Here is a 14025-nt window from a genome sequence, read left to right as displayed (position 1 = left end):
TCTCCCCTCAGCTGTGAGTAAAGGGTGCAGCAATGGTCTGGCCTAGACTGGAAAGAGGCACACACAGCCAATTCCATCTTGCCCTTCGTCAAACACTGATTTCTGAAATCGAGACACTTGTTGTAACTTTGTTTGTTTTTTAAATATTTTATTTATTTATTCTCTCATGAGAGACACAGAAAGAGAGAGAGGCAGAGACACAGGCAGAGGGAGAAGCAGGCTCCATGCAGGGAGCCTGATGCGGGACTCAATCCCGGGACTACAGGATCATGCCCTGGGCCAAAGGCAGGAGCTAAACTGCTGAGCCATCCAGGGATCCCAAGACACTTGTAACTTTGGAAGCTATCTTAACTCAGACTGTTTCTGGAAATATCCTTTCTTCTCCCCCATTCCTTACCTATCAAAATCAAACTTACACTTCAAGGCCCAGTTCAAGTCCTGCATCCTCTAAATAATATCCTCTAGGATTCTTTCAGGCCCTTTGATTTAATCTTTCCATCTCTCTGAACCCCTTTGGTTCAGTCCAATGATCATGTAATTATGTATTAAATTCAAATACTCATTAAGTTATTGTTCCATAAGACTGAATTGGGTTTTTCTAAAAAGAAGGTAATTTTATTCCTTTTTTTATATCCCTAACAGCCTGTAGCCTGGTGCTGGGCATGCAGTAGGTATGCAATAAATAAACTCCTGTTGGTTGTTTTCCCAGCCTGTGCTGAGCACTTGAGGGAGAGAATGCTGTTTCATTCATCTCTGTATCCTCAGCACTTAGCACAATGTTTGGCACATGGTAGGCAACTTGCAAAACTTGGTAGGTTGCAAAGAATAATGTACATGAAAGTGCCTTGGATGATGACTAGCATACAGCAGGGGCTCCATAAAAGTTTCCTGACTAAGGTAAAGCATGGCAGTACTGCTGCTTAGCATTTTACTGTGGTTGCATAACCTTTAAAGACTTACCATTTCATTTAAGTTCTTTAAAATGGGTTTTTCCATGGGCTCAGCAAAGGAGTTGTACAGGACACTGGGGAAAAGAGACAAAACATGGGCTTATTCAGGGATTGTATCTGCTGGTTGTGAACCTGCTCTGACCCTGCCGGAGAATCCAGCCCCACTAGTAATTGCCCATTGTGGAGCTATCACTCACCTGAGTTCTCCAGAAAATGACACGTGGGCATGGCTCACTTGGGCATAACAGTCTTGGAGCTTCAGGATTGGGTGACCAAAGTCATTTTGGGAGAGGACAATGATACCAGTGAAGTAGACCCCAGACAGAAACAAATCAGCTTCTCCTGTGTCTTGACTATTGAGAGAAAAAGTATAAGGTTACCCAGTCCTGGGTAGGGGGGAGATGGACTGTTTGTTTCTCTGACTTCCCACAGCCTCTAAGCTCCTGGAGGGCAGGAACGTTCTCATCTCTGGATTCCTGGCATCAACAACAGGTAGGAGCAGAGTAGGTACTGAATGTTTACTAGACAAATGAGGCAATGAGTATGTGAATGGTAACAGCTTTAGCTTAGCTTTCTAATCCTGAGTGCTCTGTCCCCCATAGAGGCCAAATATATATTAAGCACCATTCATATACAATGCTTGTGTGGAGAGAGGAGATGGGGTAGCCTTATTTATGATGGGCACAGATGGAGTGGGACACTTAGATACAGTCTGTGAACTCTTTGAGGAAGTGGAGTGTGGGTTATTCATCTCTACCTCCCCTCCCCAGGATGAGCACACAGAAGAGGCATTAATATATGCTGATGAGTCAGCAAAGAAAATGAATGAATACCTGAATCTATGTTACTTATGGGAAAATATAGTTTCTCTATGATGCACAAGACTGGAGTTCTTGAGATGGAGATAAATGATACTTGTTTGGCACACAATAAGTGGTTGTTGAATGACTAAGTGGATGACTGGATGCGCTGTTCTGGGGCACCAACCAAGGCAGACCTAAATATTATACCTAGGACAGTGAGTTGCACACAGCAGATGGTCTGTAAGTGTAACTTGAATTTGATCCCTCTTTTTTTCTAAGAGGGTGCAAAGGCCTTTTGCTAGGGAGAGAATTGGGCACAAGCTATTATCCTCGAATCTTCTTGTGAGGTAAGAAGGCCCCCTTTCTCCATCAGTTGCCCCTGTAGATGGGGAAGTGAGTGGAATGGCTCAAGATCATACAGTGACTCACTGAAGGTCTAAAATGTTGAGCACACGTCTGATCCTCCAACTGTCAGGGCCTTTTAGCCCTTGGGAAATCTTAAGTGACATTTTGCTCTGCCTTTAAGGGAAGGATGCTTTTCAGCCCTCCCTCCTCCTCCTCTACCCAGCCCCCAGCATAGATATCCTGACTTAAATCTCTCCTGGAAGAAAGTGTTCTTAAGAAAGACTGTTAATGGTTGAGGGAAAGAAGCCTAATATCAAAAACGTCTGTGAATTTATGAACTTTCAATTTTGGTTCCATTTCTCCCCAGAAGAGCCACAGACAGCCTTGAAGGGAATACTCACAAGAGTGGAGATTTGACATCCCAGTTGGTACTGATGTTGGCTGTGCCATGGTTGGTCAGTGCCTTGATTCCCACTCCAGGCACAAAGGCTAATGAAGTATTTGGAAATGAAAAGACATTGATTTTTATGCTGTAAAAAACAAACAAGGAGGTTAGCACATGTCTTCTAGAGAGGTCTTCTAGCACATCTCTAAATATGGCAACATCAGAAAGGACGTTTATGGAACTCCTGGAAGCAATTGTGAACCTCAGGTCTGAGGTGCTGCCTCTGGGCACTGCCTTTAAAAACAAACAAACAAACAAACAAACAAACAACCACCTCATGACCCAGAGATCAAGACCTGAGCTGAGATCAAGAGTCAAATCTTAACTGACTGACCCACCTAAGCAGCTCTGGGCACTGCCTTCTAATTCCCCTTTAACCCTTGCCAAGAAGCACCTCCCTGGTATCTAATTGAGGGGGAAATGAGAAATATAAAAACCAATTAGAAAATAACCAATTTCTTTAGTTTCATTAAAGACAGTATGAAATACAACACTGCCATCATAATTTTTCCCTTCAGCTATTCCAGTATTTTTCAAGGTGTATAGGGAGGACATTAGTATTTTGGGACAACTATTTTGTGTAGAGGACTGTTAATATACATTGCAGGGTACCTGGCATATGTGCCAACAAAATGCCAGCAGTGCCCCTCCCCCCATCATTGGGATAATCACAAGGGTGCCTTCCTCCTGTTCCCAGATGCCCTCTATGTGGACAGTATCTTCCCTAGGTTAGAAACTTAGAGTATTAACTTTACCTAGGATTCTCTGAACTGTCAACAGGTAGGAGGCAATGGGCTGTATGCAATCTATACAGGTAGGCGGCTCATGTGATTACTCCCTACCAGGCACTGTGGTAAGCACTTTATATCCATTTTAATCCTCACAATAATCTCATGAGGTTGTTGCTGGTTTTGCAATCTGCAATTCAGAGATGAGAAGATAAAGAACATGGTTGAAGTCTTATATAAGCGGTAGAACCAGACCTGGGGCCCTCCTCAATCTGTCTTCAGACTGTGTTCTTAACCAGTAGGCTACGCCACTTCATGTATTATGCAAGGGGCACTTGGCTTAGAACTGAGTTTTGTGGTAGCTGTGCAACTTTGGGTAAGACACTTAATTTCTTCCAGTCAATCACTAAAAGGAAGGGTTATTCATGGGTAGGTTGAGAAGACAAAATGAGATCACTGATGTATAACTGTGGCACAGGAGAAAGGCATTGTTATGAACTAAGATTAGGAAAAATATAAAACATAAATGTTATAGCTGATAACAAATGCTTATTTAGTGTTTCTTCTATTTTCCTTCTTTCCTACCTGTTCTTTGTCACACACCCTGAGTCCCACTGTGGGAAGAAGATGGTGGAGGTTCACTTGACAGATCTTAGAAATCTTAGAAATATGAAAATATTTCATATATAAGGTTGATTCATATAGGTCTAATGCATTCTTTGTATTTAAGCTATGGATGTATCATTAACGAAAATCATTTCTTTGTTGCTGGGCATCTAGGTTGTTTCCAGTTATTTCTGTATTATAAACAATGCCACACTGAATATCCTCATACATGCTGTTTATGTGTATGTCTTTCTAGTAAGGATACTGAGAAGTGGGATTGGTAGGTAAAAGCGCAGGCATTTAAAAAAAAGTCCTTTTACCTTCTAAAAGAGCAGTGTCCAATAGAAACAGAATATGATCCACATACATAGTCAAAACATTTCTAGTAACCACATTTAAAAGAGGAAAAGAGGGATCCCTGGGTGGCGCAGAGGTTTGGCACCTGCCTTTGACCCAGGGCGCGATCCTGGAGACCTGGGATCGAATCCCACAGCGGGCTCCTGATGCATGGAGCCTGCTTCTCCCTCTGCCTGTGTCTCTGCTCTCTCTCTCTTTCTCTGTGTGACTATCATAAAAATAAAATAAAAAATAAAAATTAAAAAAAAAAAGAGGAAAAGAGGGGATCCCTGGGTGGCTCAGTGGTTTGGCGCCTGCCTTTGGCCCAGGGCGTGATCCTGAAGTCCCGGGATCGAGTCCCGTGTCAGGCTCCCTGCATGGAGCCTGCTTCTCCCTCTCCCTCTGCCTATGTCTCTGCCTCTCTCTCTCTCTCTCTCTCTATCATAAATAAATAAATAAATCTTTTTTTAAAAAAAGAGGAAAAGGTGAGAGTGATTTTCTTAATATTTTTTACTTAACCCAATATATCTGTAATAGCATCATTTCAACACATAATATAAAAATTATTGATGAAAATAAAAATATTTTATTTCCCTTTTTTCAAAATAAGTCTTGTGTTCACAATATGGTCTTTTTTAATACTCATAATATGACTCAATCTGGACACTGAATTTCATCAGAAATACTTGTCCTATATTTAGATTGGATAAAATTTTCAACTGAAAAAGTACACTTCCATACTTAAATTGTTCCACACATAGTTAAAAGCTTTTCAATAACTGAATTGAGTACCCATTTTAAAATTAAAATTAATTAAAATTAAATAAGTAAAAATTCAGTGCCTTATTTGCACTAGTCCCATTTTCCAGTGCTCAGTAGACACATATGACTGGTGGCTCCTGTGTGGGCAGCACAGGTTTAAAAGTACTGTACCAGTTTATTTATTCCCACTAGCAATGCATGACAATCCCTATGTTTCCTCATCTTCACCTACATTTCATAATCTATGATTAACCTTCGATTTTTCTGCTGAGGCCTTATCATCACTTTAATTAAATAATTCATTTTGTAAATATATAATATCTATCACTTTTACTGGATATTAAGGACAGGGGATATCTGGGCCATTCACTACAATATCCCCTATGCCTAGAACAAGCCTTGGTACCTAGTAGGTTCTCAATAAATACTTGTTGAATGGCTGCCTTTATTAACAGCTAGAACATTCATAAGAGCTTTCCCTTGATCACCATTCTTCTCCCCACCCACTCCCAATCCCCCCGAAAACTCATGGTTTTATAGAATGTTATCCTTGATAACAGAGAAATTATTACTCCAAAGGGTTAGAGCAGCAGGGAATTATCACTGGATTGATAAAGCTTTGGGACAAATTGTGAATCACAGATAATTCCTTATAAAATCTTGACTCTCTGCTTTACCTTTAAGATTGAAGTCAAGATGGACAAAGACATCCTCTCCCTACACTGCCTTTGTTTGTTTGTTTTTTTTTTTTCCTACACTGCCTTTGGAGCAACCCCACAGAGGTTGCCAGCTGCTGTCTGAATATCTACTTTCCCTTTATCATTCCCAAACATCTCTGAATTTGATTAGGATGGCAAAGATGTCTGGTTAGAAAGTGAATTTTCCAGTCTCCCTTGCTAATAATAATAAGTATGATCATAAGGCTAAGTTCTGTTCATTATTGTATAGGTAGAGTATTACTAGAGCGGGGCTAAAGGAAACAACTCAGTGAAGAGACTAAGCCAACTTACAAGAGCCCTCTTATACCTTCTTGCACCTGAAATATGGATTTGATGGCTAAGCTGCAATGCCTGTGGCTGAGCTGCAGTGGTCAATCTTGAGGACAGAAGCCAGAACTGAGGATGGTGGGGCAGAGAAATACAAAAAGGCTGGGTTCTAATAAAATTGTGGGGCTTCCATAGGATCCCTCTTTCTTTTTTTTCCTTTTTTTAAGTAGTCTCCATGCCCAGTGTGAAGCCCAATGCAGAGCGTGAACTCACAACCCTGAGATCAAGACCTGAGTAAAGATCAAGAGTTGGACGCTTAACTGACTCAGCCACCCGGGCTCCCCTCTGCTCTTCCTTATGAGTCTTATTTGTGGTCCATTTCTATGACCTCTGAAATCTCAACTAAACTTCACTAAAATAAGGAAAGGCTTGATGGAGTAGATTCGTGTTTGAGACTGTGATTGAATCCTAAATCTAGCCTTCTGGGGTAGGGGTAACAATGGGATGGATACAATTTTCTCTTAGAAATCAAGGGCAGCAGTGTCCACAATAGCCAAACTGTGGAAGGAGCCTCGGTGTCCATTGAAAGATGAATGGATAAAGAAGATATGGTATATGTATACAATGGAATATTACTCAGCCATTAGAAACGACAAATACCCACCATTTGCTTCGACATAGATGGAACTGGAGGGTATTATGCTGAGTGAAATAAGTCAATCAGAGAAAGACAAACATTATATGGTCTCATTCATTTGGGGGAATATAAAAAATAGTGAGAGGGAATAAAAAGGAGAGAAAATAAGTGGGAAATATCAGAGAGTGAGATAGAACATGGGAGACTCCTAACTCTGGGAAACGAACAAGGGATGGTGGAAAGGGAGGTGGGCAGGGGGTGGGGGTGACTGGGTGACGGGCACTGAGGGGGCACTTGATGGGATGAGCACTGGGGTCATACCATATGTTGGCAAATCAAACTTCAAATAAAAAAATATACAAGAAGAAAAAAAAGAAATCAAGGGCAGGGCAGCCTGCCTCAGCAGTTTAGCGCCGCCTTCGGCCTGGGGTGTGATCCTGGAGACCAGGGATGGAGTTCTGCGTTGGGCTCCCTGCATGGAGCCTGCTTCTCCCTCTGCCTGTGTCTCTGCCTCTCTTTCTTTCTCTCTCTCTCTGTCTCTCATGAATAAATAAATAAAATCTTAAAAAAAAGAATTCAAGGGGCAAGGAATTCTTATGTTAGAAAAGAGGCAAGGACATCGAGACTCTGGGCAGATACACCAGGTGTACACACCCAGTGTGCAGCAGGGATATGACTCGGACCCAGGTGCTCTGACCGAAATCCTACACTCTCTGTCAGCTTTATGACCCCTCTTTCTTGGGTCATTCGTCTGAGAAGCCCCTTACCAAAGGTGGGTTAACTTCTACTCTGCAGGTGCTGGTGTTACACCAGAACACATGGTGGCACATCCACAACCCTAAGATTTTAAAGATTAATTTCACTGCTAAAAATACTCTTCTACTTACTTTGAAAAATTATAGTTCACATAATCAACCTTCAGAAATTCTAGAGATTCAGAACCTTTTAGGTCTGGGATGTTTTTTTCCTTAATCATTTGCTCAATCATCTCCATTCCAGCTTGAATGCCTACAAAGGAACCAAAGAGAACATTTATTTACAACAATGGCATAACATTATTAAACGTATATGTGAGGTTTACTGAGTAAGGCATGCTCTTGAGAGAAATTTAGAAAGCAGCAACCCTACAAAGTGGGTGCTATTGTCCCTGTTTTACAGAAGGAAAAACAGGTCCTCAGAGAGGCTAACAAAGACCCCAGGACCCCAGGGCTAATAACACAAGAGATTCTCATTACATGGCCAAGGCTAAAGGGTACTACTACAGGGCATTATGATAGTCAAATCTGGGCAATTTGACTTCAGAATCCTGTCTTATTAGAAAATTATTGTACATTGTCTCCTTTCCCCTAGATTCTTTAAGCTCAGCAAGTTTTGGCCTGAGGCCCATGGACTGTAGGCCACTCTTAACTCTCCTGAAATTCTAGTAAAAGACTGAGCAGGATGTGTGTGTACATGTACATTTGTCTCTCATTTTTCAGAGGAGAGGGTCCACATTTGCATCAGATTCTCAAAGGATCCCAGGACTCCAAAAAGGTTAGTAAGCCCTGCTTTTGTGTAATTCAGGAATAAACTAGTCTTTACAGAGTAGCACCACAGAACACATTTTTCTGAGTTCATGGAGAAAAAGAGCCCTCTTCCACATAAGGAGCTTGCGAAAAGTAACTGACATAGTGATGAAGAATGATCTTTTCATTTTAATCTTTTTGAGAGGGAAGCTTTGCCTTTGCCTCTTATTTTGTAGCTTAAGCTCATTTTTACTTAGGCTATCTTTGTGGAGATGGAGAGCAGATCTTATCCTCTATAATACCATGAATAATGTTGTAATATAGGGCTGCAGGGATAGAATGTAAAGGATATAAAGATGGAACCAAAGGCACTATCAGACAGGTTAGTTTCAAATCCTAAAACTGTTATGATTTAATAATAATTGTGTGCTCATGTATGCCAGACTGTCTACACTCTACACATATTCTATCCTTTGATCCTTAGAGCAGCCCAATGACATAGGTATTATTATCCCTATTTAACATAGGAGGCAGTTGAGGATTAGACAGGTTCACTGGCTTGCCCAAGAGCTCACAACTACTGCACATCATTATTGAGGCTTTGAGGAGGAATGGGGTGCAGAGAACAGAGCACAGGTCTGGAAATCAGGCAGGGCGGACCTGAGCTCTGATCTTGCATCACCCCCTTACTGCTGTGTGACATGGCAAATTCAGTTCAGCGCTTCTGAGACTCAGATTTCTCCTCTGTAAAATGACTATCCTTTCTTTGTAGGGTGGTTGTGGAAATTAAATCAACCCAGAGCCTGTAAGGCACATATCAAAGAGCTTGGCCATGGTAGATGCTCAATCAAGGCATGGTTCTGACTTTATTTTTTTTATAATAAATTTATTTTTTATTGGTGTTCAATTTGCCAACATACAGAATAACACCCAGTGCTCATCCCGTCAAGTGCCCCCCTCAGTGCCCGTCACCCATTCTCCCCCACCCCCCGCCCTCCTCCCCTTCCACCACCCCTAGTTCATTTCTCAGAGTTAGGAGTCTTTATGTTCTGTCTCCCTTTCTGACATTTCCCACACATTTCCTCTCCCTGGTTCTGACTTTAAAGCCTGTTCTTCCCCATCAACCCATGTCATATCTCGACAGATGATCCCATTTGGTCCTCACATCACTACAGGGGGGCAACATTACTGTCATTCCCCTCACCTCATTTTCCAGATGAGAAAATCTACTGGCCCAACCCTACATATTGAGGAAAGGGACAGGACTGAAATTCATACCCATATGAACTGATTAGATCTGTTCTTTTAATTTCTCTGATCTTGAGGGTAAAATAAGCTATTCTCACAACTTTAATACCTTTATGAGATAGTTCTGATATGTATTTCTGTGTATATAAGTGTTATTAATATAGTAACAAGATACACACACATACACACATGCACATGCATTCCTGGTATGTATTTCTCATTATAGCCAGCTCATATTACAATTGTGCAAGATGGATCGATTTTAGATTTCCTGTGCTAGATGAGGTGCTGGGGGAGTTGCCCAAAACTCAGTCTTTCCTTCTTCCACCCTTTCCTTCTTCCCTCTATCCTTCCTGTATTTCTTTTTTGGTGTAGTGGGTGAGGCATTTCCTGGTCACACTTGGGTATATTCGCAGTACTCAGGTTGATTGCTTTAGTTAAGAAAGCATCAGAGTGACTCTATCTGCCAGCATTCAGCTAACCTAGGGCCAAGATTTACAGGAGAAAACTGGGCCTACACACTTTGATTTCTCAGTTCCTTTCCCATATACAATCTGCCCTCATCCTAGCTCTGCTCAACATGCTTCTCTTCCTGTGTTTATAAATACCTCCAAAGGGGTTTTTCTTAATCTTTCAGGTTTTCTTAATCTTTTCAGGCTCCTTTTAGCGTCTAATGAATGTATTGAACCTCTCTCAAGAAAAATGCACGATCATAATCTACATTAAATCTGGCACACAATTTTAGGTGACCCTAAGTTCCTTTTGGAACCAAGCCTTTTCTGAAGGTCTAAGGTGTTACTTTTACTCTCATATCTCCTCCCCTCTACCCTGTGATGTATCCTCCTTTAGAGCAGGGATGTTCATTGTATGTGCATGAGAGGGTACTGGTGGCAGGGGGGTGGGGAGAGAAGGCACATCTGTGGCTGGGTTTGGACAGGCCTATCATCAAGGTGATTATTTTTCAGACACCACTTCTTTCCCAGCTATCTTAGCAGACTCTGCAAAAGGGGCTGGATCATCCCATAGTAGAGCTTCCCCTAGTCATGAGATCGTCCAATATGAGCTTGGATCACAAACTCCACCTGGGGGGCTGTAGTTTGGCTTTTGGAAGCACTCGACTCACCATAGTCCAGAGCCCGCTGAGTAACCCTGGCCTTGATTCCAGGGTAAATGGTCTGCGTGGATGAGATGCAGAGATTCCACAGGAAGAAACATCCCCAGAGGACTTGAACTGCCTTTGTACGCATCTGCAATTAACCAACATTTATGGTTCCTTTATTATTTTTGACTTTCATTGGTCAATTCCATCTAGCTTTTCTATGATTTCTTGTTTCACTGCTTACTTCCAGAACTCATTCTATCCACCCTTCCATCCATATATCCATCCATCCAGTAATCATTTATTGAACACACCAGAATATGTGCTAGGTGCTGAGGATGCGAGATGACCTATGTGTGCCCTTGACTTCTGCTTCTCACAGACTAGTGGGTGAGTCAGACACACACAGATGATTATGACTCGTACAACACAATACAATGTAATGCAACACAAGAGCCTTACTGTAAATGTAACAATTGTGATATGCCTTGGGAAGGATAAGGGGGTGGGGATGCAGGAATTTTGACAGTTTTAGAACACAAGTCAGTAGTTTAAGCAGGTGGCCTCAGAGAATGTGGGACAATCTGCTTAAAGATCCTTAATGAAAAAAAAAAAAAAAGATCCTTAATGACTCCTGTTTGCCCACAGGACAGGGTTTAAGCTTAAAGCCCAGGTGGAAGGCCCTGCCCTGCTCTACACTTCTACCTCCTCATGGACTTCCTTCCTTAACACACATACCTGGCTCACCTCAGAATCTAGTACAATGTCTGGCACACAGTAGATATACACAGAAAAAATCTCAACTCCAAAGGGAGGGATTATATCTTTTTTGCTGTTATATTGCTAGTGCTTGGAATATACTAAATATTCAATGTATATTTATTTAATTAATGGACCCAATGAATTAATGCCAGGCCATTTTCTTTTATTTTTCTTTTTTAAGGTAGGCTCCATACTCAGCATGCAGCCCAATGTGGGGCCTGAATTCATGTCTCTGAGATTGAGACCTGAGCTGAGATTATGAGTCAGATACTTAACTGACTGAGCTCCCCAGGTAGCCCCCAGCCCATTTTCTTGATGAATGAAGCACAGTTACAAATAGCAACACTGACATGGGTTTCTTTTAATGACAGCTGAGTTGAGTGATACGTTCACTGGCCTTGTTTCTAGTTCTGGCAGTTTACAATCTTGGTGAGCTACCCTTGCTGCGTTCATATGTGCTAAAGATTGACAGGTGACAGATACCCACTGAGTTAATATACAAAATTGAGACAAATCAGGGAATTATTTGTGGGGGTGGTCAAGGAAGAGGAAGTTTTGGGAGCCATGCAAAGGGAGGGGTCAGGCCAGGTGTGGCAGGGAAGGATTCACAGAAGGGCTGGGATTCAGGAGCAGTCTGGATGAAGGAAAAAATCATTGCAAGAGGTGTGTGTGTGGGGGGGGAGAGGGTTGTTTGGCCAAGAAAAGAAAAAGGTTTGATAAAGGAAGTGTGTGGGCTTTATGGATAAGGCCATAGAGGTGGGAATGGGATGATGTAGACAAAAGGGGTGTTCCAGAGAATTTATTTGAGAGGAATAGAACAGTCTGACCAGAGAGAGGAGTATCTATGCAGGGCTGTTGCTAGCCTAACTTGGCCTTTAGTATGGAATGGGAAAAGGTGCCCTTTGGAGATATACCAGCTTTCTGGTACAAAATAGGGCAAGCAGAAAATGTTCTAGTGTGTTCAGTGTGCCCAACTTGTAGGGAGAGCAAGGGCTTCCCTACACACCCCTTGAGCTAGCATTTTTAAATTTTTAGATTTGATTTATTTATTGTGTGTGTGTGTGTGTGTGTGTGTGTGTGTGAGAGAGAGAGAGAGAGAGAGAGAGAGAGAGAGAGAGAGAAGAGCCTGACATGGGGCTTGATTCCATGACCCTGAGATCATGACCTGAACTGAATCCAAGAGTCAGACATTTAACCAACTGAACCACCTAGGCGCCCCATGGGCTGGTATTTTGTCTAATGAACACATTGCCCAATTTACATAGGGGATCTATGTTCAGATTAGTGAACGTTCATGTGGGTGTTTTGCTGGAGACCCATGAGGTTGAGAATTGGGGTCTTGACCTGTCCTGTGATGCATACATCCACCTTCAGGTGTGAGGCTCAGTCAACTTGCTTACATTTGTCATCTGACCTCCCAGGACACCTCTGTCCAGACAAATTGGACTTCTGGTCCCTAAACACTCACCATGTTTCCTGCATAATGCCTATGCTTATGCTGTTCATCTTCACCTAGGCCTGTGGAAACTCTGTACATCCTTAAGGTCCATTTTAAATACAGCCTTCTTTCTGAAGCCATTTCTGACTTCCCTAAGCTTATCTAATTTCCTTCTGAATCCTTGATCAAAATATATATTTATTCATGTGTGTATATTTATTTTTTCATGTGCTGTCTGTCTCCTCTATGAGAATATAAGTGCCATGAGGGTAGAGACCTCATTTGGTTTGGAGGTCCTAGAGCCTGGCTTAGTGTCTCAGGTATAGAGCAATTGATAAGTAATGGTAGAATGAATCAACAACAACAAAAGAATGAATCAGGGAATCACAAATGAAGGAAGAACCATACCCTGCTCTGCACTATATTACAGTTCTTTGCAGAGGTGACTAACAAAGCATTTGTATTCTAGTGGAATACACTTTCCCATTATTTTTTTTTCCCTTTCCCATTAGAACAGATATTGGCCACAGGTCAGGAGCAGGGTTAGGGAGGTTAGGTACCAGATCGTGGGGAAGGGAGAGGTCTCGAGAGGACTGGCTAGTGTGGCTGGGGTACTGGGAATGGGATGGAGGACTCTGAGTAGTGACTATTTAGAAAGAGGCATTTCAATACCTTAACAGTGCTATGGCCTTAGCATTCAGTGTGATGTTTCTGCCCTACAGAATTGGTTTGGGTTATGCTGGACAATGCACAGAAAGAACCTGAGCAGCCATGCTGGGGGCAGGGCTATGGAGGGGTGACTTGGAGATGGTCAGGTGCAGAGGACACCAAGGGAAGCCTAGAGTCATGACAATAAGAGCCACAGGGGAGGACTTGTGTAGGAGACCTGTCTCTGGTCAGGCAGCAAGTGATCTGAGGGTTGGTGGAAATGTGAGGAGTGGGATAAGCAAGCGAGACGCAGGGTGATGTTAACACCTTATACTTCATTAGAATGGATGCAAGAGCTAGGTATAGTTGCCATCTGTGCTAGGCCCTCCTTGATCCTGGGGTGGCAGGGGTGGTGGTGGTGGTCAAGGGGTCTTGGAGAGGAGGATAGGCAGAGATGGATGAAACTATGGGAGTGAGAGCAACACTCCTGGGGCTGTTCACCAACTGATATAAAAGTATGTCCACATTTTAACAAATGGTGAGGCCATACTGATGTGTAGTCACTCTGACACTGCCGTGGGCAAAGAACTGTAAATGGATGTGTCATGCCAAGGCAGGCACGAGAGGGATTTTTTTTAAAGTGGAAAACATTTTCATAGCAGTAGAAAGTGAAGGGAAAAAAAGGTAGACCAAAAATTCTGTATGTATTAGACTGTATCCAAATTAA

The 14025-nt window shown here is 42.3% G+C and overlaps 1 protein-coding gene across 13 annotated transcripts in view; it reads right to left on the bottom strand.

The window, feature by feature from the left end:
- The window catches only part of BPIFC (BPI fold containing family C), a 60394-nt gene that overhangs the window by 24056 nt on the left and 22313 nt on the right, over positions 1-14025 (bottom strand). For 12 of the 13 annotated variants that reach the window (XR_013389170.1, XR_013389169.1, XM_077914732.1 and 9 more), the window contains 5 exons: positions 10475-10598; positions 7486-7606; positions 2500-2628; positions 1148-1303; positions 961-1024 (listed from right to left, as the gene is read on the bottom strand). Coding sequence is in view for 11 of the 13 variants with exons in the window: in XM_077914732.1 (XP_077770858.1) it covers positions 961-1024; positions 1148-1303; positions 2500-2628; positions 7486-7606; positions 10475-10598 (594 nt within the window). In the remaining 2 variants the exon portion in view is untranslated. Of the gene's footprint in view, positions 1-960; positions 1025-1147; positions 1304-2499; positions 2629-7485; positions 7607-10474; positions 10599-10764; positions 10840-14025 lie in introns of those variants that run through there. The other variant, XM_077914741.1, reaches the window with a different exon arrangement.

The sequence above is a fragment of the Canis aureus genome, chromosome 11 (assembly GCF_053574225.1).
Source record: "Canis aureus isolate CA01 chromosome 11, VMU_Caureus_v.1.0, whole genome shotgun sequence".
NCBI classification, from domain to species: Eukaryota; Metazoa; Chordata; class Mammalia; order Carnivora; family Canidae; genus Canis; species Canis aureus.
This window is presented reverse-complemented; position numbering and strand designations above follow the sequence as displayed.